At 42.5% G+C, this 24,103-nt stretch overlaps 1 protein-coding gene across 3 annotated transcripts in view; it reads left to right on the top strand.

Moving 5' to 3' along the window:
- dennd1b (DENN/MADD domain containing 1B) overlaps positions 1-24,103 on the top strand; it is a 137,861-nt gene that overhangs the window by 37,328 nt on the left and 76,430 nt on the right. For all 3 annotated transcript variants that reach the window (XM_037769162.1, XM_037769161.1, XM_037769163.1), the window contains exons 4-5: positions 18,876-18,925; positions 19,900-20,019. In XM_037769162.1, coding sequence (XP_037625090.1) covers positions 18,876-18,925; positions 19,900-20,019 — 170 coding nt within the window. The remainder of the gene's footprint in view (positions 1-18,875; positions 18,926-19,899; positions 20,020-24,103) is intronic.

Raw genomic sequence — 24,103 nt, 5'->3', positions numbered from 1 at the left:
TGTCTGCTAACTTCTTTCGCCAAACGCACTTTAAAGGATATAAACAATATTTTCTCTTCTTCCTGCACCATGTTGTTGGGTATGCATGTTTTCCTTACCTTGCTGGCTACAAAATAAAAGTTTAGTTTTACCCCCAGGACAGCCCCTGAAGTACAGCAAGTGCTCCCAGTTTGGAAGGCCAATGGGCTCTGTCGCATAGATTTGCTGCCATGGTAGAACAAGCTGATATTTGCTATCAACAGATCAATAATCCTGTGATTGTAACCAATCATTTTCCCTTTCCAGCGGTGTATGACATGGGTAGTTTGGTTGCAAGGGAGCCAAATTATCTCAATGCTTTATGGACTTAAGAGGGTAATGTCATGTAGTCTGCTTTTGGCAAATTAATAAGGCACATATAAAACAGTCTTCAAAATGTATGAATTACTCTAGCAGTAGCCATTTTTGTCTCTTTTTATGAATGTGTTATTCAAATGTCCCTGTCCTTGTGCTTATTTAGTTTTAACCACTGTCAAGTTTTTTGAGAATCCATGACTTCGGGCTGAACTTGGCTTATTTTCTGTTCACGTAGTCCTGTATATCCATCTCTGCTCAAAAGCCCACTGTGTCATCAGCCAGACAGGGAGAGAGAGGGGGACAGACAAAGAGAGAGAGAAGAAGAGAGGCGGTGGGTCTCTCGAGGCTTCAACCTTGGCAACTCTGAGTGTTGCTCTGACATCGTATTCCATCAGGACAGGCCGCCTGACATGATGTGATTGGTGACCACATCTCTGGACAGGACCCGGGAGGGGGGGAGGCGGGAAGGGGGCTCGACTGGGTGGGTGAGGTAGCAGTGGTCTGAGGGATTGAGGTGAAGGAGAGGAGACGGTGGATATGATTTGTGACTTCAGCCCTGAGGGAGCTGAGTGTTGACCCTGAGGAAAGGAGGAGATGGTGGGTGAGAGTGGTGGTGGAGGAGTCAAGGTGGGTGTGCAGAGGTTCGGTAGCAGGGGGCCAGAGACGCTAACTTGAAGACAACGATACGTTGCCCTCAGATGAGACCTTGTGTAGCACCCAAAGGAGGGGGCGATATAGAAAAGGAGAAGAGGTAGACACAAGAAAAGAGGAGGTGGACAATGGAAACTGGATGAGTTTAAATGGAGATTTATGGGGGAAAAAAAGGGTGACGGGGAAAGTTGGAAGGAGGTGAAGAAGTCATCAGATTGGAGGGATAGGGAGGTAGAAAGATAAAGGCAAGGTGAGAAGCATGTGAAATGACTAAATTGGAAAGAAACTGAGAAAAGGCGGAGGAAGGTGAAAAGAAGAGTGTTTGGCAGATAGGAGTGTAGGTAGCGTGAACGTTTTAGGAATGTTTTGTTTCCAGAAATTCAAGAATATACATGTGATTTGGGGTTTTTTCACAGTCCATTTAGTCCATTTCAGCCCTCCATACAAACTTAGAGAAATTAGTTAGCATTTTTTGTGCATATGTGAAGACACCAAAAGAACTCAGACCCCTCTGAAACGACTTCCTCGAGTGGTGGTCTGAGTATGGTGCACTTCAAGTTCGCTTAACCAGTGCCTTGTGAACACAACGAGTTCCAGGTTTCGCTTTGCCCGTTGCCATGGTATTTAAGCCCTTCAGCCGTGTCGTTAGGGATGCCCCGTTTGATTATCCACCAATCGTTATTAAACAATAAATAATGCGATCGGGTTATCAGCATTAATGCTTTCTAGTCGCCGATCCCTGGTAATGCTACATTGTGAACAACAAATCCGTGTTGAAATCGGCAGAAGGACAGCTAGTTATTGTTAGCTGTTGGCAACTGGCGGGCAGCACAGTCCTGCTTTGCTAAATAACGGAGCTACCAGCTAACGTACGGAGGATCCATTGAGTTATAGTATGATGCATTCAAGCTCTATTCAGTATGGGGTGAAAATTATATCGTTGTCATAATGTGTTCAAATGTAATCTTGTAAAATGTAATGCCGCTTTTTTGGCGAGGAACATGAATAAATACAGTTGTTTGAAGGAGGTGTTTTCACAATAAATATAAAATATTAGAGTGGGTATAAATGAGAAAAAGCGGAGAATCTGACATGAGAGACACATGCTCCTTTTACGACGAACTGGACAGTATTATGTGTGGAAGCGCCTGTGAAAACCCTAAAAATATAATTGAAGGGGAAAGCGTGGACCAGCAGTGATGAAGGCAGGAACTATAGTGTGAACAGAGAGAAGACTGAGGCCCCATCAGAGCTGAAGTTGACCAGAAACAGAACTGATTCCTCTTTCAAATGAACTAACCGGGTGAATGCAAAAAAGAATTGAGCCCCTTTTTGGTTAGTCCACATTTTAGTCCACTTTAAGAGGACTGAGTTAAAAAGATCCATAGTTTAAAAAGGACTATATGGGAACACACCCTTAGTTATGTGAAGCGTAAATTTCGTAGCCTCAGGTTCTACCAACCCAACATAAATTGTTGTCGTCACTCCATTGATAAGGTTGTTTCCACAGTTACTGAGAAATTGACACGTTAAGATGCGAAACACCATCAAGTGATACAGAGGATATCTTCAATGACCGTGTGAAAGTTAGTGTAGGCTGAGTGTGGTCGACAAAGGAGGGCTTTGCGTGGTTGATAGCAGTGAAGGTGATGAGGCTGGAAAGAAAAGTACAGCACCTCTGTCAGTCTCTTCAAGAGGGCCAACCTCCCCACCCATCCTCCAAAAAGATCGGAGACAGAAAAGCAGTGATGTTTCGTGACGAGCTGTTGAGAATGAGCACATTTTGCCAGCTCTTCGGGTACTGCTACAGCCAGTTTTGTGAAGCTGTAACAGCAAGGCGTGAGGTGTGGGAAACTGAGAGATGAAATAGATGGAAATTCATACCTTTTTTGTGTTTGTGTGTGTGGAGAGGTACAGGCCTAAATGTGTGTGTGTGTGTGTGTGTGTATTTATGTACATGTATGTGTGTGATGTCTCAGCGTGTCACAGGGCCTCGTCTTTCCCCTTCACTGCACCCTGACAGCAGTGTCAAACAAGGCCTCATATGATCTGTGTATGTCTTTGAGAATGTGTGTGTGTATGTGTCTGGGTTGATTGTGTTTTTATTCTTCTTTCTAACCCTGTTCACCTCAGATCCCTGGGGTGTTCCAGGGTCTTGCCTAATGGACAGTCTCGCCCCACTAAGCTGGCCTTTGGCTCGGGCACTGAGCCGGATGCCTAAGTAGGGGCCCTTTGTTGCTCATGGGTCCTGATTGTGCTGACCTCTGGGCTGGCTTCCTGGGAGAAGAAGGCTGGTAGAGAGAGGCAAGAGGAGAGCAGGGGAAGTGTTTTTACGCCCCGCTGCTCACATCTCTGCAGCATCGCCCAGTGACCGGCGAAAAGAGAGCGGCGGTGTGTTTTGGCAGTGGAGTAAAGAGCTGCTGGCTGCTTGTGTTTCCCAAGCTGCAGGTGGACAGTAGCGGATTCAGCTACAGATGTACTTTGGCTTCACTGCCATTCCACTCCCAGGACAGATTGTCGCATAAGAAATGTACAGTAAATGGATGGTGAATGTGTACTAAACTAGTTCCAACCGGGTCAACAATGACTATGTTGATGGACAATAGATAAAGATGATACTACAGGTCAAAAAAAGTTCATGAAATGAAACCTTAGCATAATCTGTAGCTTCACTCAAAGCATCAGATATTTTAAACATACAAATGAATAACTACTGGCCTGTTTGAAACTGTTTTTGGACACATAGCCACAGTAGGGGAACAGAGATTTTAGAATAGGGAACCGGGAGATTGTTAGTCATGTGGTAAACACATTGTTCAGCTTTTTTCTGTTTCATAATGAAATGTTGAATTCTACATCCATTTGGCAGAGTCCTTGTTGGGTTTAACATATGCAAACTGGACTAGTGTAATGCTGCAGTACATTTTCTCAAGGGGTGGGTGGAAAATATTGTTATAGCATAGTATCGAGGTATTTTATCTGGCAATATTGTATTGATACATGGGCAGCAACTATTAATCTTTCATAAGCTATTAACTGGGACTGTCAAAGTTAACAAGATAATAACTCGTTAACGCAAATTTGTTTTAACGTCATTCATTTCTTTAACGCATTGACGTAACTTGTGATTTTCAGGTTATAGCGGGCTCAGTTTTAAAACTAGAGTGATGTCATATGAAACTACAAAACCTGAGGAATCCATTGGTACCAATCATGTCATACTATCTTGTCGGGAAAGAGGCTAAATAACGCTCCAAATTTATGCTAAATTTTGGCAAGGCCATTTTTAAAGGGGTCCCTTGACCTCTGACCTCAAGATATGTGAATGAAAATAGGTTCTATGGGTACCCACGAGTCTCCCATTTACAGACATGCCCACTTTATGATAATCACATGCAGTTTGGGGCAAGTCATAGTCAAGTCAGCACACTGACACACTGACAGCTGTTGTTGCCTGTTGGGCTGCAGTTTGCCATGTTATGATTTGAGCATATTTTTTATGCTAAATGCAGTACCTGTGAGGGTTTCTAGACAATATTTGTACATTGGTGCATTTTGAACAGATAAAAAATGTGAGACTAATTTGCGATTAATCGCGAGTAAATATTTTAATCGATTGACAGCCCGGCTCATAGATACTGGTATCATATCAAACTAAAAAACCTAACGAATTGACTGGTACCAACCCTGTCATGTTAGCTTGTCGGGAAGAACGCTAAATAACACTCCAAAGTTACGCAAAATTTTAGCGAGGAAAAACTGGCTTTCACAATTTTCAAAGGGGTACCTTGACCTCTGACCTCAAGATATGTTAATAAAAACTCTGAGATGAACAGATGTTGACATAATTTGCAGTTGAAAAAAGGTAATAAATTGCAAAATATCACAATATATCTTATTGCAAAACTCAGCCTATCACAAAATGTTTAAAATCACAATAAGATCGTATTATGACTTAAGTATTGTGATAATATCCTATGGTGGGGCCTCTGGTGATTCCCACCCCTACCGTATATTATATTTTTGAAAACTACCAAACTCCCTCAGTATTATGGCTGCAGTCACAGGAAGGAGGAAGAAAGAGTGCATCTACACTTGGAAACAGGTTGCCCCCGTCAGCCAGGAAGCTCATATTTACGGTATCAGATGCCAGGCTTACCCCGACCGTATACTGCTGTTGCCAACAGAGCTATCACACATGTAACTATGTGGCTTAATTGGCGTGCGTTTTTCCTTAACTACCCGATACATGGCACAACCAGCAGCAGCCACCCGCCAGAGACGGAGATAGGGTCTTGTGTAAAGGAAGAGAAGGATGGATGGAGAGAGGGAAGGGAAGGAGATGGAGGAAGAGGAGGGTGCAGCAATGACCTGACCTCCTCCGCTAGATTCCATGTACATCTGTCAATGAGACGTCCACAGCCAAATGTTTAGGAGCCAGTGTTGCACTGCTGCCCTCCTGCTGAGCTTCAATGTATACATTCTTTGTGTGTATGTGTGTGCGAGGGTGTGTGTGTGTGTGTGTGAGTGTGTGTGACGCCATGTGTTAGAGGCAGGCCCACATCAGGGTTCATACAGTCGAGCTAAGCCCAGTGGGAGCTGAAAGCTTAAAGAAGGAAATCCCCCCCGGCTGCTTTGTGCGCACGCACACACACACACACACACACACACACACACACACACACACACGCACACACATAGACACACACACACACAAACGTGCGCACGCTCTCTCTCTCTCTCTCTCCCTCTCTCTCTCTATCTCCCTCTCTCTCTCTCTCTCTCCCTCTCTCTCTCTCTCTCTCTCCCTCTCCCTCTCCCTCTCCTCCTGGCACTTCATTAATGAAGCCCATGCTTGTATGTTTGGGGCATATGCAGCTCTCTTGGCCCAACACTACAAGTGTGTGTGTGTGTGTGTGTGTGTGTGTGTGTGTGTGTGTGTGTGTGTTAGGGAGTGAGACATCTCCCCCTATCACATGGTAATATATTCAGTGGAAGATCTCGGCAGAGGCATAATACTGCCGCTCTCCCCTGTCTGAGCCCATCTGTGATACGTAGAAAGGACATCAGCAGGACAGGTTATTAGCACTGGAATAATGCACACTGTTATTGTTGATGCCGTATACTTATTCTCCGAGCAATATGCCCCTTCACCCCATAACATAAATACATCCATTGTGGAGAATAGTAGAAAATAAATGAGTGCAGTACAATGGACGACATGTATACTGCCCCAGTGGAATGTGGGTGACTCATTAACAGCTGATAGACGGGGGGAATGAGTTTGGGGCTGGACAGTGGGAGGTTAAGGGGATGTTATCCCTCTTGTTAACGCAAATTCATACTACATATGCATAATAGCCTAAAGAGAATCCAAGCAACATTTTACCTACCCTTATTAAACTTGAGCAAGGACAACTCTGAGGGTAAATGCAATGGCTTTTGGGACGCTAATTTTCCAATGACTTTTCTATTCAAGAGGGGGATGTAAGACTGTGTGTGCTGTTGCGCTTCACAGGAGGGCGAAACTAAGGCCTTTATTTTGTCCTTGGTTTAGACATCTGTGATGTCCTTAAGGGTCCGTAAGTGTAGATTTGAAAATGACAAATATTTTCAGCAAACAGGGTTTCTTCCTGCTATACAGAGGTGGCACATTCACATATGGATATAAGAACACATATACCTGTCAGGTGTTGGCGTGTGCTTGAAGAGAGGCCAGAAGATCAATCTGCCACCTTCAACACCTCCTAGAGAGGAGCTCTGGTAACATGGGACCGTTGTTAACCAAAATAACCTCCCTTAACACAGACACTGTGCAGCAGAGGGGTCACTGGGAATAGAAACTTGTGGAGGGGAGTAAAAAAAAAAAATCCAGGAAGACAAAACTCCCTCTTCCCCCATCTCCCTCTCCTATCAGCCTGGGCAGAATGAGCAAGGATGTGAAAATGTAACGCCCCCGTGTCAATTTGAAAGTGCACCTCATCGGCTCATATACCCCTCCACCTCTCTCCATCTCCCCCCCCCCACCTTCCCCCCTCTCTAGCAGCTCTGTTGCTTTGGTCCGGCTTTGAAGGCCGTTCTTATTACTGGCACAGAGCGTAGGTCAGAATGGCAAGCCGGCAGCATACTATTAAAGCCTAATGAAAGGAATCTCTGCAGGGTCCGAGGTCTGCAGCGGCCAGAGAAGGCTGTGCCTCTGCCCGTTGTTCTTCTGCTCACTATTCTGGAGTTTTTTTTTATTCCATCTTTAAATCTGGCTTCCCTGCCATCTCCCCTGTCTCTGTCCGTCGGTCTGTCTGTCATTGTCTGTGTCTCTCTCAGTCATGTTCTGTCTTTTCCTTTGTCTTGTTCTCTCTCCCGCTCTGCATCTTTAAGTTTCACTCTACCTGCGTGTGCATCAGATATTTAAGAATCACCCTGATATTAATTGAAGACAATGAATTTACCACATTGATCCCTACCAGAGAATTGTCTTCATTTACGCCCTCTCGACAGGAAGGCCAGAGGTCAGGGTCACCTACAGAAGTCTGATTCAAGACAGTGTCCTGCTCATGACACAGATATTGTTTTGATACTGGAGATTAAATCCTGGTTCCCACTCTCTAAATATCATGTCTTTGTGAACAGCAGTAGCTCTGCTTGGCCTTTGCGTTGTCTATTTCTAGCAAATGTAGATATCACTGGGGCTGTGTATTGGCAAAAATCTGGCGATACGATACGTATCATGATACAGGGCATACGATTCAATATATAAGGGATAATGTACAGCGAGCCAGTCATTGTCATGAAATAAACCCTGACAGGACGTCGTCTTGCATCGTCGTGAAGGGGTTTATTTCACAACAATGACCTGCTAGCTGTAGAATATCCCTCTTATTACATGGCTAAATCAATAATTTGACAAAAAATAACGGTCCGTCAGAGTCCGACATCAGAACTGCGCCCATAGCAACTGTCTGTTATACATAGCAACGGTCTGCTATAAAGAAATAACAGACCGTAGAATGCCATGATTGACCAATCATAATTGAGTATTCAACAAAGTGATGTGATAAATTGCGATATATTGTGATACTGTAAGCAAGGCGACAAAAATTAATCTAATTTTAGGAAAACTGTCCTAGTATAAAGAACACACCACTATAAAATCTAAAGTAATATCTGATCATAAAATCTGAGTAAAAAAGTTTACTTTTTTTATGCAATCCGAACAGCTGGATCTGCATTTGCATTTATCACAGTCCCTGTAAAATCCAACATCATACAGTAGCACTACTTTGAGAGGGCACATACACTGAGAGGGCGCATCTCTTTACAAATGAAATAAAGTATTGACTGAGTTAATCTTTGCATGTAGAACATTAATTAAAAATGTATACAGTGTTTTTGAGAATCAATACAGTATCACAAAACTCTCCTAATTATCACAGGAAAAAAAAAATAATTGCCATTTCTGACATGCACTCTGAAAACAAATGTGCATCTCAAAGTGTGGTTAACATTGGTATGCATTCGGGGTGGGAATCACCAGAGGCCCCACGATACGATATTATGACGATACTTTAAACATTTTGTGATATACTGAATATACCGATAAGATATATTGTGATATAGTGCGATTTATTATATACCTTTTTTCAACTGCAAACTATGCAGTTTGTCAACATCTGTTTAATCTAATAAGATACAGTTTTCACTCTGTTCAATGATTAAGATTTCATTAGTCGGATGATCAAATTTATGCTTTTTCTTGCTGAATAACGTATATATAAGAAACTTATCAGCACATCTCTGGTAAACACAATATTTATTTTTGTTAAGAGGATAATAGTTTATATAATAAAAGATTGATACTTGATGTCCGTGTATCGGTATAATATTGCCACGCAAAATATTGCGATACTATGCTATATCGATTTTTTCCCCCACCCCTAGTATACATGCCTCTCTGTTGTCAGGCAGTTTGTACCTATAATATGACAAATGCAACATTTTTCAGTAACCACTATAGTACCTGCATTTATTTCTGGGGCTTAATAAAGTTCAGGAAGATGTAGTGGGCTGGTAAAACATTATTGGAAGAAGTTGCTGGTATAGATTGTTTGATACTTGTAAGGCAATGGATTAATATGCTGTAGTCTATAATGTGACAGTAGATTAATCTCTTGTGCCATATTTATTGGTTCAATCGTGTTAATGCATGCCTTCCAGTATGGGAGGTATGAAAATCAACAAAAAATTGAGAATAAATAGGATTCAGCCCCTTGTTTTATTTACCTGAGAGGAACAAAAACTGCTCATCATGTTGCATCCAGTGCTTCCTTTTCTTGAGGATTTACAATGTTGTAAATGTTTTCAAAAGCTCCACTAAAGCATTAAACACTTCCATTTCCCCAGTTTATCTCTTCTCTTTCACTCTCTTGCTTTTTCTTCCTTCTTTCGTTCTCTGTCTTAATATCTTTTCCATCTCTTTCTCTTTCTGTCTCTTTCATCACATCCAGTAACCTTTCGGTATCTGGTGTAGTTTGGTGATGACTGAGGAAACAGGAAGTAGCTCAGGCTCAAGTTTGTTGGTTACGGTATATTAGATCACAGATTAACTCACTGATAATAGTCACAGTTATTTGGTGCTAATAATGTACATGTGTCATTTTGTTTGTGACTTTGTGTTTTTCTCAGTTTTGAACCTAGTTTTTATCCACCAGTCGACCCAATCAAGGTTTCATACCATCATACATTTTTATGCTGCATTATTTATTTATTTATTTTCCCCTCTCTCTCTCTCTCTCTCTCTCTAAAACCAAGGCTCAGCTGTCCTTGTGCCTTTACACATTGCAAATGAATGCATATCCATGCAAATTCTTAAAAAAGAAAGGCTGAGAATTTGAATATTTTGCTTAAAGCTGCACCCAGGTCGACCCTGCCATTCGGCATTTGAAAGCAGTGTGTGTCTGTTTGAATACTGAGGATCTCTCTTTGTCATGTTCGCCAGAGGGGCTGGGTGAGCGAACCAGCACCGGCAGGATGGGCAGAGATCGGCTGGGTAGCTGCACACAGACAGACTAATTGGGAAAAGGGGGGCGAGAGGGGGGACGAGGGGTGTTGGTAAGGGTGAGGAAAAGGTGGGGTATGCAGGGAAGGGGGGAATCTAAGATGACGACAGGGGGTTTGGGAGGGAGGTGAAAGAGGACGGAGAGTGGGGGATGGAGGGAATGAGAGAGAAGCGAAGGAGGAGAGGAGGTGATGAAGAGGGCACGAGAGCGTGCTGGAGGAAGAGGTGAAGGAAGGGTGAGTGGAGACACTGTGGTTTCCAGCGCTGATGTGTTAGTAGCCCTGCTGACTATGTCATTATACTGTTGAAGCGCAGGCTGGATAACCAGGGTCCCTGCCTGCCGCAAACCACTGTAGCCTTAAAACTCCATTATGCTGCATCTTTGACACATATGGAAAAGATAGCTTTGCACGTGCCAGTTTTCTTGCAGTTATTAAAATATTCAAACAGGAACTGGTCTCTCTCAACTTTTACCTTAAAGCATACTTTTGATTCCAACAGAGCAGGCATCAGTCGGGGAATACTCTCAGAACATGAATAGTTTTAGAAAGAAATATCCTGTGAGGTGTGCCATTATTAATGTGAACTATTAATGTGTTCAACCGCTCAGTGCAGCACAGTTACAGTATAGAGTTGCCATAATTGAGAGGTAATGAATTTCGAATAGAGTTGTGAGCAGGAATAAGCTGTTATTGTATGTTAGTGTAACAAGGTGTGTGACTTTTGGCATTCCTAATGAAACTAAAGTATGTTTAGTAGAATTCAACTGCTGTGTGTAGTAGGGGTGGGAAAAAAACCTTTGTATCGCAATTTTTTTTTACGATTGAAATCGATCTTTTAATGCAAATATATATATATATATATATTTGCTTAAATTTTAGTCTAAGCGGAGGTAGAAGGAAGTTATCGCTTTTATTGTTGTAGTCAGAGTAACGTAACGTCATATTTGTTACGTATCCATCACTCAGAACAAACAGTAGCCGACCGGTCGTAGTGAGCAGAAACTGGCAGATACGATAGAGCACAAAACGGCCGAGGGCCGATGTGGATACGACCTGCACCCTCACATTTTAAATCCAAAGTGGTAAACAATACACATACAGTAAAGTATTGAAATACTTTGGGTTTCACACATTGCCAGGAAAATCGGAGCTAGACATCACGGCCAAAGCTGCATGCTAACTCTGTCATGGACAGGAAACGTTATCGTATCACGGTAATGTGCGGTCAAGCCAGCCGTAACTCGCATCTCTGTGGTCAAATCAGCTGACGCTACAACTGTAGAGCACCCATATACTGACATTTATGTTAAATGCATTCAAACGGCCCAGATGGAGCTGACCATGGATGTATAAAGAGAATAGAGCTAATGGGAGAGCTAGAGACGGACTTGGCGAAGTTAGCGGAAGTATACACACGTGACTACGTCCGGTTTTCAAAATAAGGTGTTAACAACGGGAACTGTATATACAAAATACATATATGGAAATAGATTGATTAGATGATATTCACCAAAAGTATAAAACATTACATGTCCCTTATAAATTAAAAAGAAAATACCTGATAATGACTGATATATTTGATTTCAGGACATCTCTGACTACATACAGTACATGCTGAAAATCAAACATTTTGACTGTATTCATTTAGACATTTTCAAAAGTGAAAGTCTCCAGAAATGTAAGATTCAACTTTTTCCCATGGTCTAGTGTTAAAAAAGTTAACATAAATCGCAATAAATTGTAATATCGAATTGCAATACTTTTAGAATCGCAATACTTAAAAAATGCAATACATATCGAATCGGCACCCAAATATTGTGATAGTATCGAATCTGGAGATAGGTGTATCGTCCCAGCTCTATTGCGAAGTGACTGAATCTAAAAATTAACATTTAGTTTTTACTCAAGGTCCACTCAAGTGCATCTTGTGGTCTTCCTCAGTTGATGGAGTTTGCTCACTTGTCGCCAGGGCACAAATTTAGCACCATTTACCAGCCAAATGCCGGAAAAATATGCAAGTAGCTAGTAGATTTGCATCACTCACCAGCTAATAAAACTATAGAACTCCGTTGATTGGCTGGTAACATTTGAACATTCACTAGCCATTTGGCAGGTGAACAAAAATGTTAATTTTGCAGCCCGGTTGTCGCTGTTAAAGGTGCAATGTGTAATGCCTAGCCACATGCTCCAAACAAATAGTGGGCAGCATTTCACCTCTACTACTGGGTCCATACAATGGAGGTTTACAGTCATCAGTTATAAAAAAACAAACAAACCTCTAACTAACAGCAGGGCAAGAACTGCGGAAACTCTGAAAGCTGGTCAAAATAACAATACTATCTTATAATCTTCACGTGTGGCGTCGGCCTATAGTTTACATTAGCCATCATAGTGTTTACTGTGCCACTAACCAGGGGCTCTACAGTCCGTTTATGCTTTGAGTTTTTTTTTATGAAATCCAAAGTGGTAGGACGCCACCTCAACGCCGGGGTTTGCACTGGCTGAATTCGAGCTGACTGGGGGTCCGTCGGTGGATGTATTATTGACCTTAGTTCACCGGACTGAGGGCCGTATGGATGCTACGGTGACTCACTATCGTCTCTCGAGGAACAAATGGTATTATAAGACAGGACGGGCCGGGGCTAGCTGCTTAGCATACTAATTTCAGTAGATATTGCTGCAACACAATACATAGACGTCTTCGACATAACGTCATAAGTTAGTTCTTCACATCCCGTTGATAATGTTAGGTCATTTTTTTCTGTTTTGAACTAAAGTTCTCGCCAAATCTTACACATTGCAGCTTCAAGTCAGAAGGGCAGAAGCATCCTGGCCTTCACCCAAAATGTTGCTAAATGGGTGATTAATCTGACCATGTGATGTTGTCCTCATTAACTTTTTGCAGCCTAGGAGAGTTATCTGACAACACATACTTATACCTGACAGTTTATTTGATAGTAGTTTTATTATTGTGACCCTTCCCCCCCCCCCCAAGATCTCCATGAAGGACCAACAGTGGTTCACCAGATTTCACCCTAAAGGTCACCACTTTGAATGATGAGCGAATGTAAAATGCTCTGGCCTTAAACTTATAATATTTTATGCAGTTTCATTAATGATGTACAGTGAGTTAAAACAATTTACATTTACTGGAGAGGGGTTGTTACTCTCTGTAGAGAGAACCAAATAATTCACTTGATGACTTGTAGACATTAGCTGACCACGTGTGACACAATGCTCCAGAGCTCGCCAGAGTTCACAGTTGAATCCTCATAGAGATGTGCATGTGCAGCATCACATGCCGTTTTACGCGTTTGAATGTGTTTCACTACCTTCCCAGCTTTAACTGATTTCTATTTATTTCCATATGGTCTAAAAACTCATCTTGCAAAAACTTAACTCAAGTTGAGCTAATCCATTACAGTGGAACATCTTGCCTGCATTATTTTTGAGTTATGTTATTTTTGTGTGGTAATGCAGCGCAGGCTTTTCAAATCAGTCCTGCAGTTGCATTACCAGGAAATAATAAATTAACCTTGACAAAAAAATAAAAGCAGGCACAGTGTTCACTGTGATGGATTATACAGTACAAAAACACATTCAGGAATCAGTACAGTATGCTTTGAAAAACAGCTGACAGTAATGTAAAGTACATGTGGATTGTAGTAATGGGCTAACACATGCAAAAACACAGATATAGTCCTTTTAAAGCCTGCTTCTAATATGAGTATAACAGTGGTACATTTACAAATTTGCCTGCCTCCAGCCTCCATTCCTCCTAAAACTACACCCTGTATAGAGAGAGGGCTCTTGGGGCCCGGCTGCACTGAACTAGGTTGAGTTACACTGGGTAGCTGGCTAGATTGATCTGGCTGCAGTAGCCAGGGGAATATAAAGCAGGGCAGGGGCTTAAAGTCTGAGTCCCCCCAGGGAGGAGTCTCTCGCTGCATGGGGAGAGGGGCATGAACTGGGCTGCTCCTCCCTCCCTCCCTTTTTTCCTCCCTCCTTCTGCTGTTGTGTCCGTCCATCCAATACCTTCTCCATCTCCTTCTTTAAGACATTCACTCCTGTCAGTCTCTCTTGTCTGCCTCTCTCCTCTCTCTTTTTTTCTGTTGCCTCATAGTTTATTATTTTCAGCATTTTCACTTGCTCTTTTACTCCATCCTCATTCCTCGCCTCTATATTTGCAGGCATATGGGAAAATGAATGTCGCTCATGAAGTTCACACCGTAAATGAAACACCACGGCTGATTCCGAGTTTAGCATTTAATCCGTTAATAATGAACTGGTTAACATCATTCCGTCCACTTGGTGTGATCTTAAAAAGCAGATTTTTCCCCCTTTTTAGTGATGGTGAGTGGCCAAGAGGGGGGGTGCACGCATAGAGCCCGCAGAGTATGATCTGTCACATGTCAAATCCCCCCCCGGTACCCTCCGTATGCCTCAACCATATACAGCTTAACACCAACTGCAATTACTTCCAAAATAATAATCAGGGTAGAGCAGGAATAAAAGTGAAGTTCAGGCCTATTTTTTTTAGTATAAAAGCAAGATTGTCGCCCTGTGCTGCAAAGTTTGTTGCTCTCCCCGCTGTACCGTGCTATCCTGCAGGGGCACGGTGCAAAGCTGCACAGTGCTGCTGTGTGCTGTTGTAGTGTTGTGGTGCAGTGATAGCAGGATCGTCCGCTGGGGGAACCCAGAGTATTCTGTCTCACTGAGTGATACCCCTGTCTCCACTCACGATAAACAGTACGCACACACACACACATACACATACACCACTGTCTGCCAAGCCCAGCCTAGCAGCAGATTCCTCCTCCACCCCCCCGACACTCCCCTCACAAAGCTGCAAATATATTAGCTGCCTCTTTTTCTTTTGTCTTGGGAAAATGGCAAGCAGGGGGAGTGTGTGTGTGGTGGAGGTGGTGGGGGGCTTACTGTACTAAGAAAGTGTGGAAGAACACCCCCCTTTGTGCCGTTCCTGTTTAGATACCTCCCCACGGTATAGGGCCCAGTCATGGACGGAGGGAAGAGGAAAGAGAGCTACAGATTTGATGCGCAGATGAGTTATCAGTAATACAGGTACGATGTAGGGAAACCGAAAACAGACTGACAGATGAGGAAAAGAAAGATTATGAGTTGCACATCACATATACAAGCAGTCTATTTGGTTGAAAACTGAAAGGGATGTTGGAACAGGAACAGTGTAGAGCTCAGTATAAAGGGGCGAATCATCCAAAACATATTTTCTCACTTACCAGTGGTATGTAGCCATGCAGATAGATTTGGTGTTATTCGCCCAGGTTTTGAGAGATATGTTTTTTTCATGTTTTGAGATATTCACATCTCTTTGCATATGGAATTACTTTCTACCAGAGAAACAGACCCAATGAAAACTTTTGACAGTGAAGTCTGTAGATTATCCAGAGTAATGGAAATACTGATTACAAAAAGGTTTTTTTTTTTTTTTCCCAATACTGTGAGCACTACAAATTAAATTCTGTTCAACCGCATTATATTGGGTGTTTCAGAACCTTAACTATCTGCGTGGTTTGATGCCACTAAGTGAGATTTTTTTTTATTTTTTTTTAACTTGGGTGAAGCGGCAGCCTCCGGTGCCAAGACGTGAAGCCAACACTAAGTGCCAAAAAACTGTAGTTCTTCGAATGGCCACTTGAGGCTGGCTCCAAAAGGGAGTAATTCCCTGAAGACCCCCATGTTAAATTTGCCCAACTTTACAGCAGAAATAAACATGTTTATAGCCTGGTACAAAAAACGTTTTTTGTCTCTTTAGCTAATTTCCCCATTCAGGACAACTGTAAGGGGGGTGAATTTTATATAGATCACCTGTTTAAATTGTTTTAAGGCTTAAAGGTAGGCATAATTGAGGGCGTGGCTGCTTTGAGGTACAGGTGGGTGATGTCTCAGGTCGCTAGTTTCTAGCTGTCTGCTACACTCCACCTCGTTGCCCATTTTTGGATTAGCCAGGAGTTAGGCTGTGTCGTCACTGCCAAGATGACGACGGCCGGAGCCACCCACTTAAACCTATGGGTGACGTCACAAAGACTCCGTTCATATTTTATAGTCTATGTGGTGAACTGATCCTTTAAAATTGTTGGTGCATTTGACTTTCTATAGACTGAGAGAGAAAGCATTTGCTGGTAATGGTGCTTTATCTTACACTTCTCTTCAAGGTTTGTAGTGATTTTCTAAATACAACCAACATTACATTTAGTGATTAAATATCCAAGCTCCAGAAAGCTCCAGCTTCAGAAAAGAAGAGTGGTCATTTATCAGAACTGAACCAATTTGTCTATTAATCAGAAAGTGTATCTGCATATACTTTGATAGACATTTTTCAAGCAAATATGCCCAACATTTACTGCTCCTAGTCTCCTAAATGTGAGAATTTCCTGCTTTTCTCTGTTTTATATCATTATAAACTGAATATGTTTAGGTTTTTATACCATCAGAAAACAATTTTAAAACTTGGGCTATAAGGAATTGTGATTGTTTTTTTTTCCTTTTGACATTTTGTAAACCAAATAAAAGAATTGATTAATCGATAAAATAATTCAATACTATTTTGGTAAGTTGCAGCCTTAACATATATTGCTTTAAATTGTTAGATAAAGAAGATGGTAGATCAGAAACAGTCTATTTAATTTCTCAAGAAGACAGCAGATTAAAAATGCCTATAGACTGTATGGCATCAGTGTACCTGAGGCACACAGACTGATATGTATATATGGTGCTTAGAATGTATATATATATATATATAGAGAGAGAGATAGAGCATGTCTGCTGTCACATTATACACACATACAAACGCATCACTTCCCACTGGTCCTGTATGAGATCAGAGTCTCTACAGCCCCTAGACTGTCACTCAGACGCAGACAACTGATGTGGGCGGGGCTGTGACAACTCTCAAATCTGGCAAGTCAAATGTTTTTATTTGCAGGGAAAGCGAGCGTGTGCGTGTGTGCATGTGTGTGTGTCTGTTTGGGTTTGTGTGCCATATGCAGTGCGCCAGGGAGGGCTCTCTGGAACATATTGGTGTGCGTACATAGTGGTTAATAATAGTAGCAAACGCATACAGCGATGGCAGCTCTGATGTGTGTGACAGTTTTACAGCCGCACACGCCAAGACACAGTCGCACACACACACATGTACACACACACACACACACACACACACACACGTTGCTCCCACAGCAGAGACGGAGACCTCCTCTGCCACCGAGCCCTCCGTCTTTGTTGAGTTCTCAATTTTATCACAGATCCTGATAAGTAAAAACAACCACTTCCCACCCACCCCACCCCGCCCCTCCCGTACGACGCACCATATGTGGGTACACACACAAACATATAGCCGAGTCAAACTCAACCACCCAGCCACCCACACACACACAAACACATACAAATGTACACGCTTAACCACCCTCTCACATTGAATGCACAAAGTCCTTGAAGCAGGCAGGCACTCACATACAAATACACATGACACACTCACATACCCTCACCCCCCTTCTGTCATAGCTCATTGTTGCTGTTGCTTGCTTGTCTGTGGTGATGGTCGTGTTGTGCTGGGGTGGCAGCTTTAAGTTTTGATAAGGAGGGGCGTGGGTGGGTGGTTGGGGGGGGATCAGTGACTGCTCCCCACGGCGAGGTCTTAGCAACAGTAGGCGGCAGCAGCAGCCGAAGACACCCCAACCTGTCGTCCACATCGGTCTCTGGGGGAGCGATAGCGGAGCAGCTGCATCACTCTCAGCTCGGACATCTCCAATCAGAAAGAAGAGACAGACCTTGGGCTCAGTGGCCGAGCTTGGCAGGCAAACCAAGAGAACGAGAGAGAGAGAGAGTGAGAGAGAGAGACGGCGAGAGAGAGGCCAGAGCATTGCAGACAGCCACCCAGTCCCGAGGATTAGTCTGTGGGGTTGGCAGAGCCTGGCCACAACTGAGAGAGAGGTAGCAGAAAGACAGACGGCGAAAAAGGACCTGGTGCCTGGCGCCGGCTCTGGGCCCGGTTAGCCGCCAGAGAGACGGGCAGACAGAGCGACAGACAGAGCTGGGACCTGGTTGCTCCGTGGCTGTGTGGCTGGTCTGGAGTGGCTCACCCATATGGTGCTCCGCTCTGTTCCTGCTCCCTGTCTAAATCCATATGCTGCTGGTGGAAAGGTGCCCCCCCCTCCCCTCCCTCCTCCCCTCCCACCTCGCTTCAAGAGCATGCAGACCCTCACCCTCCCCACACTCCCCCCCGCCCAACCCACAAGGGAGGTGTTGGGAGGTAAAGCCCTGAAGGCTTGTACCCCCCCCTCCTACCTCTTAACCCCTCAGAGCTGCTTAGCCCATTGTCACTACAATCTGCCACCATCGCCTTGGTGCCGTGTGTCCCCTCTCTCTCTCCTCTTTCTCTCTCCTTCTTTCTCTCTCTTCCTTCGTCTTTTCATCTCCCTTTGGCACCCGATAATCGATGAACTTATTAACTGCTAATTATTCAAGCTGTGGATCGAGGATCCCTCCCCATCCCTCGGCAAAAATAAAGGGAACCTTTCCACTCTGTTCTGCCAAATGAAGTGGTTTATATTGCCCATTCATTTGGATTAAGTGCATTTAGGCTGCAGTGTTTGGGGATGTGAAGACTTTGTCAGATTGCTATCAGCGGCGTTTAACATTAATCCTCATTTTGTTCAGCCAGTTGATAGCACCCACTTAGTGGAAGCCCAGGAGATTTTTCATATTGAAATACACAGTTATTATTTGTTTTTCCCCTGTGATGTGTGTTTCTCTAAAAAGGTGTGTGTGTGTGTGTCTCTGTTCTGGTTTCTCAGGAGGTCCTTCAGACGATACCAAAGTTCTGCTTTCCCTTTGACGTGGAAAGGTACGATTCCTCTCCCTCTCTGCTTCCCCGTTTTTTCAGACACACACACACACACAAATAGCTTTCCTCTCACCTACAGAGACACGTATGCATTTGAAAAAGGAAATGAGATGATGTGTGTTTTGTGCATCACACAGTTGTGTTACGGTGAAATCATCATCATTCCTAGGCACAGTCACATGATGATTTACTAACTGTCAGAGTGCAATGATGAGTGTACTTGTTGGCGGGATTGCAAGTAGATCTCTAACCCTAACAAATCTGACATTCTACATCTTACCCCCTTAAAACAACACAGCTCTTTGGCAAAATATCCCCCAAAAAATGTAGATGGTGTGATGGCGAGGACACACGATAATAATGATGATAACGATAACAACAGGTTCCATTAAGGATGATGCCGATGAGGTCATCAGCGACCTGCCCACTTGATGTGTAGCTCACAGTAACATGTTTATAAGTGCATGTGTGTGAAAGACTCCCGAGACTAAGGAAGTGTTTGCTTCTGCATAATATATATCCGATCAGACCAGCAGCTCTCTGAAAAGTAGCGGCCTCTTTATTTTGAGGATGGAAAATGACATGTTAAAATTCCCATTGTAAAGACTGTGAGGGGAAGAGTGGAAGGGGGGTTGTACAGTCTTTTACTGAAGCTGAGCTGCTGCCATCTAGTGGTGTAGGGATGTCTAGAGATTCTCTGAAACATACCTTGGGGTTCGAAAAGCTTTTTACAGTTTTTCAACTGGAAATATGTGACATCAGATTTGGACCTTAACTGGAGATTTAGCTCATGGTGAGATTTTGTCTGAGAATGAGTTTCTGATCCAGCCAAACCAAACTGTGGTTTCACTATATAATATTTTAAATGTATATGATTTCATAGATTTACTGCACCCCATTGTACGTAGTTGATTGTTAAGTCGTTGTGTGGTTTTGGCCATTTGTGAGTGTGTGTCCCTTGTGTCCGGCCTCAGGGTTTCCCAGAATCAGGTGGGGCAGAATTTCACCTTTGTGCTGACGGACATCGACAGCAAACAGAGGTTTGGTTTCTGTCGACTCACTCAAGGCTGCCGGGTCTGCATATGTCTGCTCAGGTAACACACACACACACACACACACACACACACACACACACACACACACACACACACAGGCGCACACACACATTCACATGCTCACTAAATCTCGTTATGCTTTTTAATACTCCAAGGTACATATCTTTCTTTTGTATTCTTCGTTCAAAAACCTAATGAACTGAATCTTACTGCAGTCTTTAACACTGGGTATCACACACTTTGTAATTTTTTAAAAGTATAAACGTATCCAACTTCCATAAATTAAACAAATGTCAAAAGAGAGACAACTGGATGCGCTAAAAGTTATGCCGCACTTCACAAATCCAAACATATAAAAGTCAGCCTTTCACATTTCACTTTCTGAATCAGAATCAAGAGAATATGTGGAGAAAGACTTGTTCAAACACCAGTGTCTTTATTTACTAGTTCAAATAACCAAGATTTGGTCTGGTTTGCCCTTTTTCAAATTATCTGTGGATCAGTCTCAGAACTGTTTTTTATATATATATATATATATCTGCATTTATTTCTCAAGTGTGATGAAAAAAATTAATTTACCAGATCTTAGAAGTGAACACAGATTTTTTTTTTTAGACAGCATTTCCATTCATTCTCACACTTCACACTGAGCTGCACTATGCCAGAATAACAAATTTATATTCTCATCTGCCCACACAAATATGTTAGTGATGTGCCTATAATTATCCAAAAGTTTAGCCGTTTTTGATATTTCATAGGTGGATTTATCTTATCACAGCGTACATGAACGCGGGTACCAAACCCGGGAAAATAGCGTTTTCTTTGCATAATTACTTTCCAGGAAAGGCTATTATCATTTAATTCCTGTGTAATTGCATGTTGACACAATGTTTTTACAGATGTAATTACCTTAACATTACAAAGAAGGAGCGCTCCAGTGTTAATCTCAGTGGACAGGCTCGTGCACTTTAGAATAAACTTAGGAAAATGTACAAAATAAATCAATTTTTAATGAATGTGTTAAGCAGTTTAACAAACAACAAACTGGAAATGGAGCACAAAGCCTTTTTCTTTTTCTCTGTTGGTGTAAAGCAGCGCTCCTGTAAGTGCTGCTCTCGCCTCTGTATGTGTGTGTGTGTGTGTGTGTGTGTGTGTGTGTATTCTGGGTGTGTGTGGCTGTTGATGGACAGTCGTGGGTTTGTCGCTGCCCTGATGAGCTGCTGTGAAGAACAGTGTCCCTCCTCCCCACACCACCCACCCTTCTCGGCCAGCTTCCATGGCCTTTGTTTTTCTTTTCTCTCTCTCTCTCTCTCTCTCTCTCTCTCTCTCTCTCTCTCTCTCTCTCTCTCTCTCTTTCTCTTTCCCTCCCTCACTCTCTTTTCTCCTCGTTATTCGGCTACTGCCACAGTGCGACAGCAAAGACGCTTGGCCCATAATTATGCATGAAGCTTCACTGCCAATTAGCAGAGGTTCCCCTGTCCCTCTCGCTGAGTTAGACATGCTAATTCATTTGACATATGATGTATAAAATTCATTATGCATTTTGAGTAGTTTGCATGGCTTGCTTCATTTTTAATAAGACAACGTATAGAAAGTTTTTTTTTTTTTTTGTTAATTTAAAATTGTTTGTGTTCTCCCCAGTTACGTTTTTCTTTCTTTCTCTTTTTGTCCTGGTCTTTTTTTATTTAAATTTATTATATTATTTTATTAATTTTTGAAGATATTCTAAAGCATAAAAAACATTTTAGATATCTCATCAAAGAAATGTGAGAAATGTGTAAATTCCTGCGTTCCAGGTCCTTGGTCTAACATTTATTTTATTTATTTATTAGCCTATAAACTGTTTAATTCTGCCATATTAGTTGTGCAAGACAGTATTAAGGAAATGACAGCAAATTGCTTTTTCTTAAGATAAAATGATAACCAAAAAAAACAGGAAAAACCCCAGAGATAATGTAAGTTGTTTATCTTAAAGAATTATCATTTAAAATGTGTCTAGTTTATTTTTTCATTTAATCTATAATTTCCCCTGGATCTTGTAATTAAAACAGTTTGCGTCTGTGTGATTGTTGAAGTGCTGGGACCGTAAAATTGTCACCTCTGCTTACAGGAGGAAGTGCCTTAATGAGTAGGACAGTTTTATGTGGACAGCCCTTTGTAGTCTCGCTGCTGAAGCAGTGGCCGAGAGGGCCACGCTCCCCTCAGGCATATTCTCAACAAAACAAGAAAAGCTAATTTTAACTTGTTCTATTTTATACTGTTATACCCCCATCTTCTCTCAGTCTTTGTCTCTCACCTTTGACAGAATTTTTGTTGAGGGAAAAATGTGCATTTCCTGAGTTTTATTTAACGGCTGAGGCTTTAGGATACATTTTAGGAACTGCGTCGCTCCAGTTTGTGGTCACTTAACGGATCGCCGGAGGACACTTCCTTCCCTGTGCTTAACCCTTAACCCGAGAAAGTAAAGGTGTAATGAAATCTTCCACTGAGCCGTCTACAAAGTGTAAGATGACTTACGATTACAGGTGCCTGTGCATTAAAGGAGATTTAGGACTCATCTAAGGAACAGGAATAAGTGTCGTGCTTAGCACCCAACAGGTACTTTATGGCAGCAAAAAGTGCTCCAATATAAAGAGTTAATCAAACACCTTAACTACTGACGTGTGTAGATAAAATGTAGGAGTATGAGTATGAATAGTTTTATTTCACTCTAGATATATACAATCCTTGTGAAAACTAATTTTGAGAAGCTTATTTCAGCTGCGTTTGTGTCCATAATAGCATAATTGTGAGTTCCAAAGGCAGCTCTATGCCCCCGTCTTGTGTCAGATATTACCGTGCCGCTAGGTAGTCAGAGCCGGGGATGAAGAGCACGACGTACGGGCTGCGAGTGGACCGCAGATTAACTGGTTCATTTTTGGAGTACATGGCACTTTGAGAAGACATGTGTTTAAAATGGCAGGAGAGATTGCGGGGCCCCCACACACCGAGCTCTCCTGTGATGGATGCCTCTCTCTCTCTATCGGAGGATTTGCGAAGCACAAACAGATCTGAGCAATGAACTGTGATGAGTAGGAGTATCTCTCTAAGCTTTCCAAACTTTAACTTTGCATCAACAGAGAGAGCAGAGCAGAGCAAGGGCGGGGTGGGGATGGATAAGTAGAACAAAACAGTACATCTTTAAGTTATATTCATTCTATTGCATTTGAATAAAGCATGAAAACCCCATTACCTATGGAGGTGTTAGAAGAATATTGATAATTTGTGGTTGGCTGCCTTCTCCGGCGATCATGCGTTTTCCTCTAAAACAAAGGATTTACAGCACCTTGGTGTAGGAGTGTAATGACTGTGAGATCTGTGAGGCCTGACGGCTGCTCTGACAGCGAGAGTCCTATTTACATCCCCTTCAACTGTGAAAAATGAAGGATTAATGTCCAGATGCCTGGCTTCTTAAACCCACATACAGGAGGCAGATAATACAGAGGCTTTGTTCTCCCCCTCAGTCATTATATCACACTGAACTTTTTGTGTAATTGCTAAATGTAAACTGACCCCATATGCAGATATATAGGCAGAAATAGGTCTTGACGTTGATATCCGGTCAGCATGTGAATTAACATACGCGTGTTTGATTCAGGCTCTCCTGCGAATGTGACCTGATTGCGGTAAATCTTCACACAGACGTCAAAATACTGGCATGCTAAGAGGCTGATTGTTTCAGGCTAATGGTCACTCAGCCCCTCTGATTGGTGCGCTTGGCTGCACTTCTCCGGGAACCTGGCCTGTCATTGGCCCCTTGCGGATTTAGCGATATGAAAATTTGCATTAGGTTCACTTTATTGTTTTTCTTGTTGTCTGTTAATTCCAGTCTACAGAGCAGCCAGTGACCCATGCCCTGGAAACTCCTCAGTCTCCAGCCAACTGCCTGAGCAGGACTCCACTGCCTTATAAACTCACACACAATCGAAGCATCACTCTTACCAATTTATTATTTATTGTAACTAAGAAACTGCAGATTTAAGCTCTTTGTTTGCTCTTTAATTTAAATGAAATTATTGTCTTAATGACTTCTATTCAACAGCGAATTCACTTATTAACATTAAGAAACACTCTTAGTGAGCAA

Source organism: Sebastes umbrosus, chromosome 5 (assembly GCF_015220745.1).
Source record: "Sebastes umbrosus isolate fSebUmb1 chromosome 5, fSebUmb1.pri, whole genome shotgun sequence".
Taxonomy (NCBI): domain Eukaryota; kingdom Metazoa; phylum Chordata; class Actinopteri; order Perciformes; family Sebastidae; genus Sebastes; species Sebastes umbrosus.
Note: the sequence above shows the minus strand (reverse complement) of the source record. Positions and strands in the feature narration are given on the sequence as shown.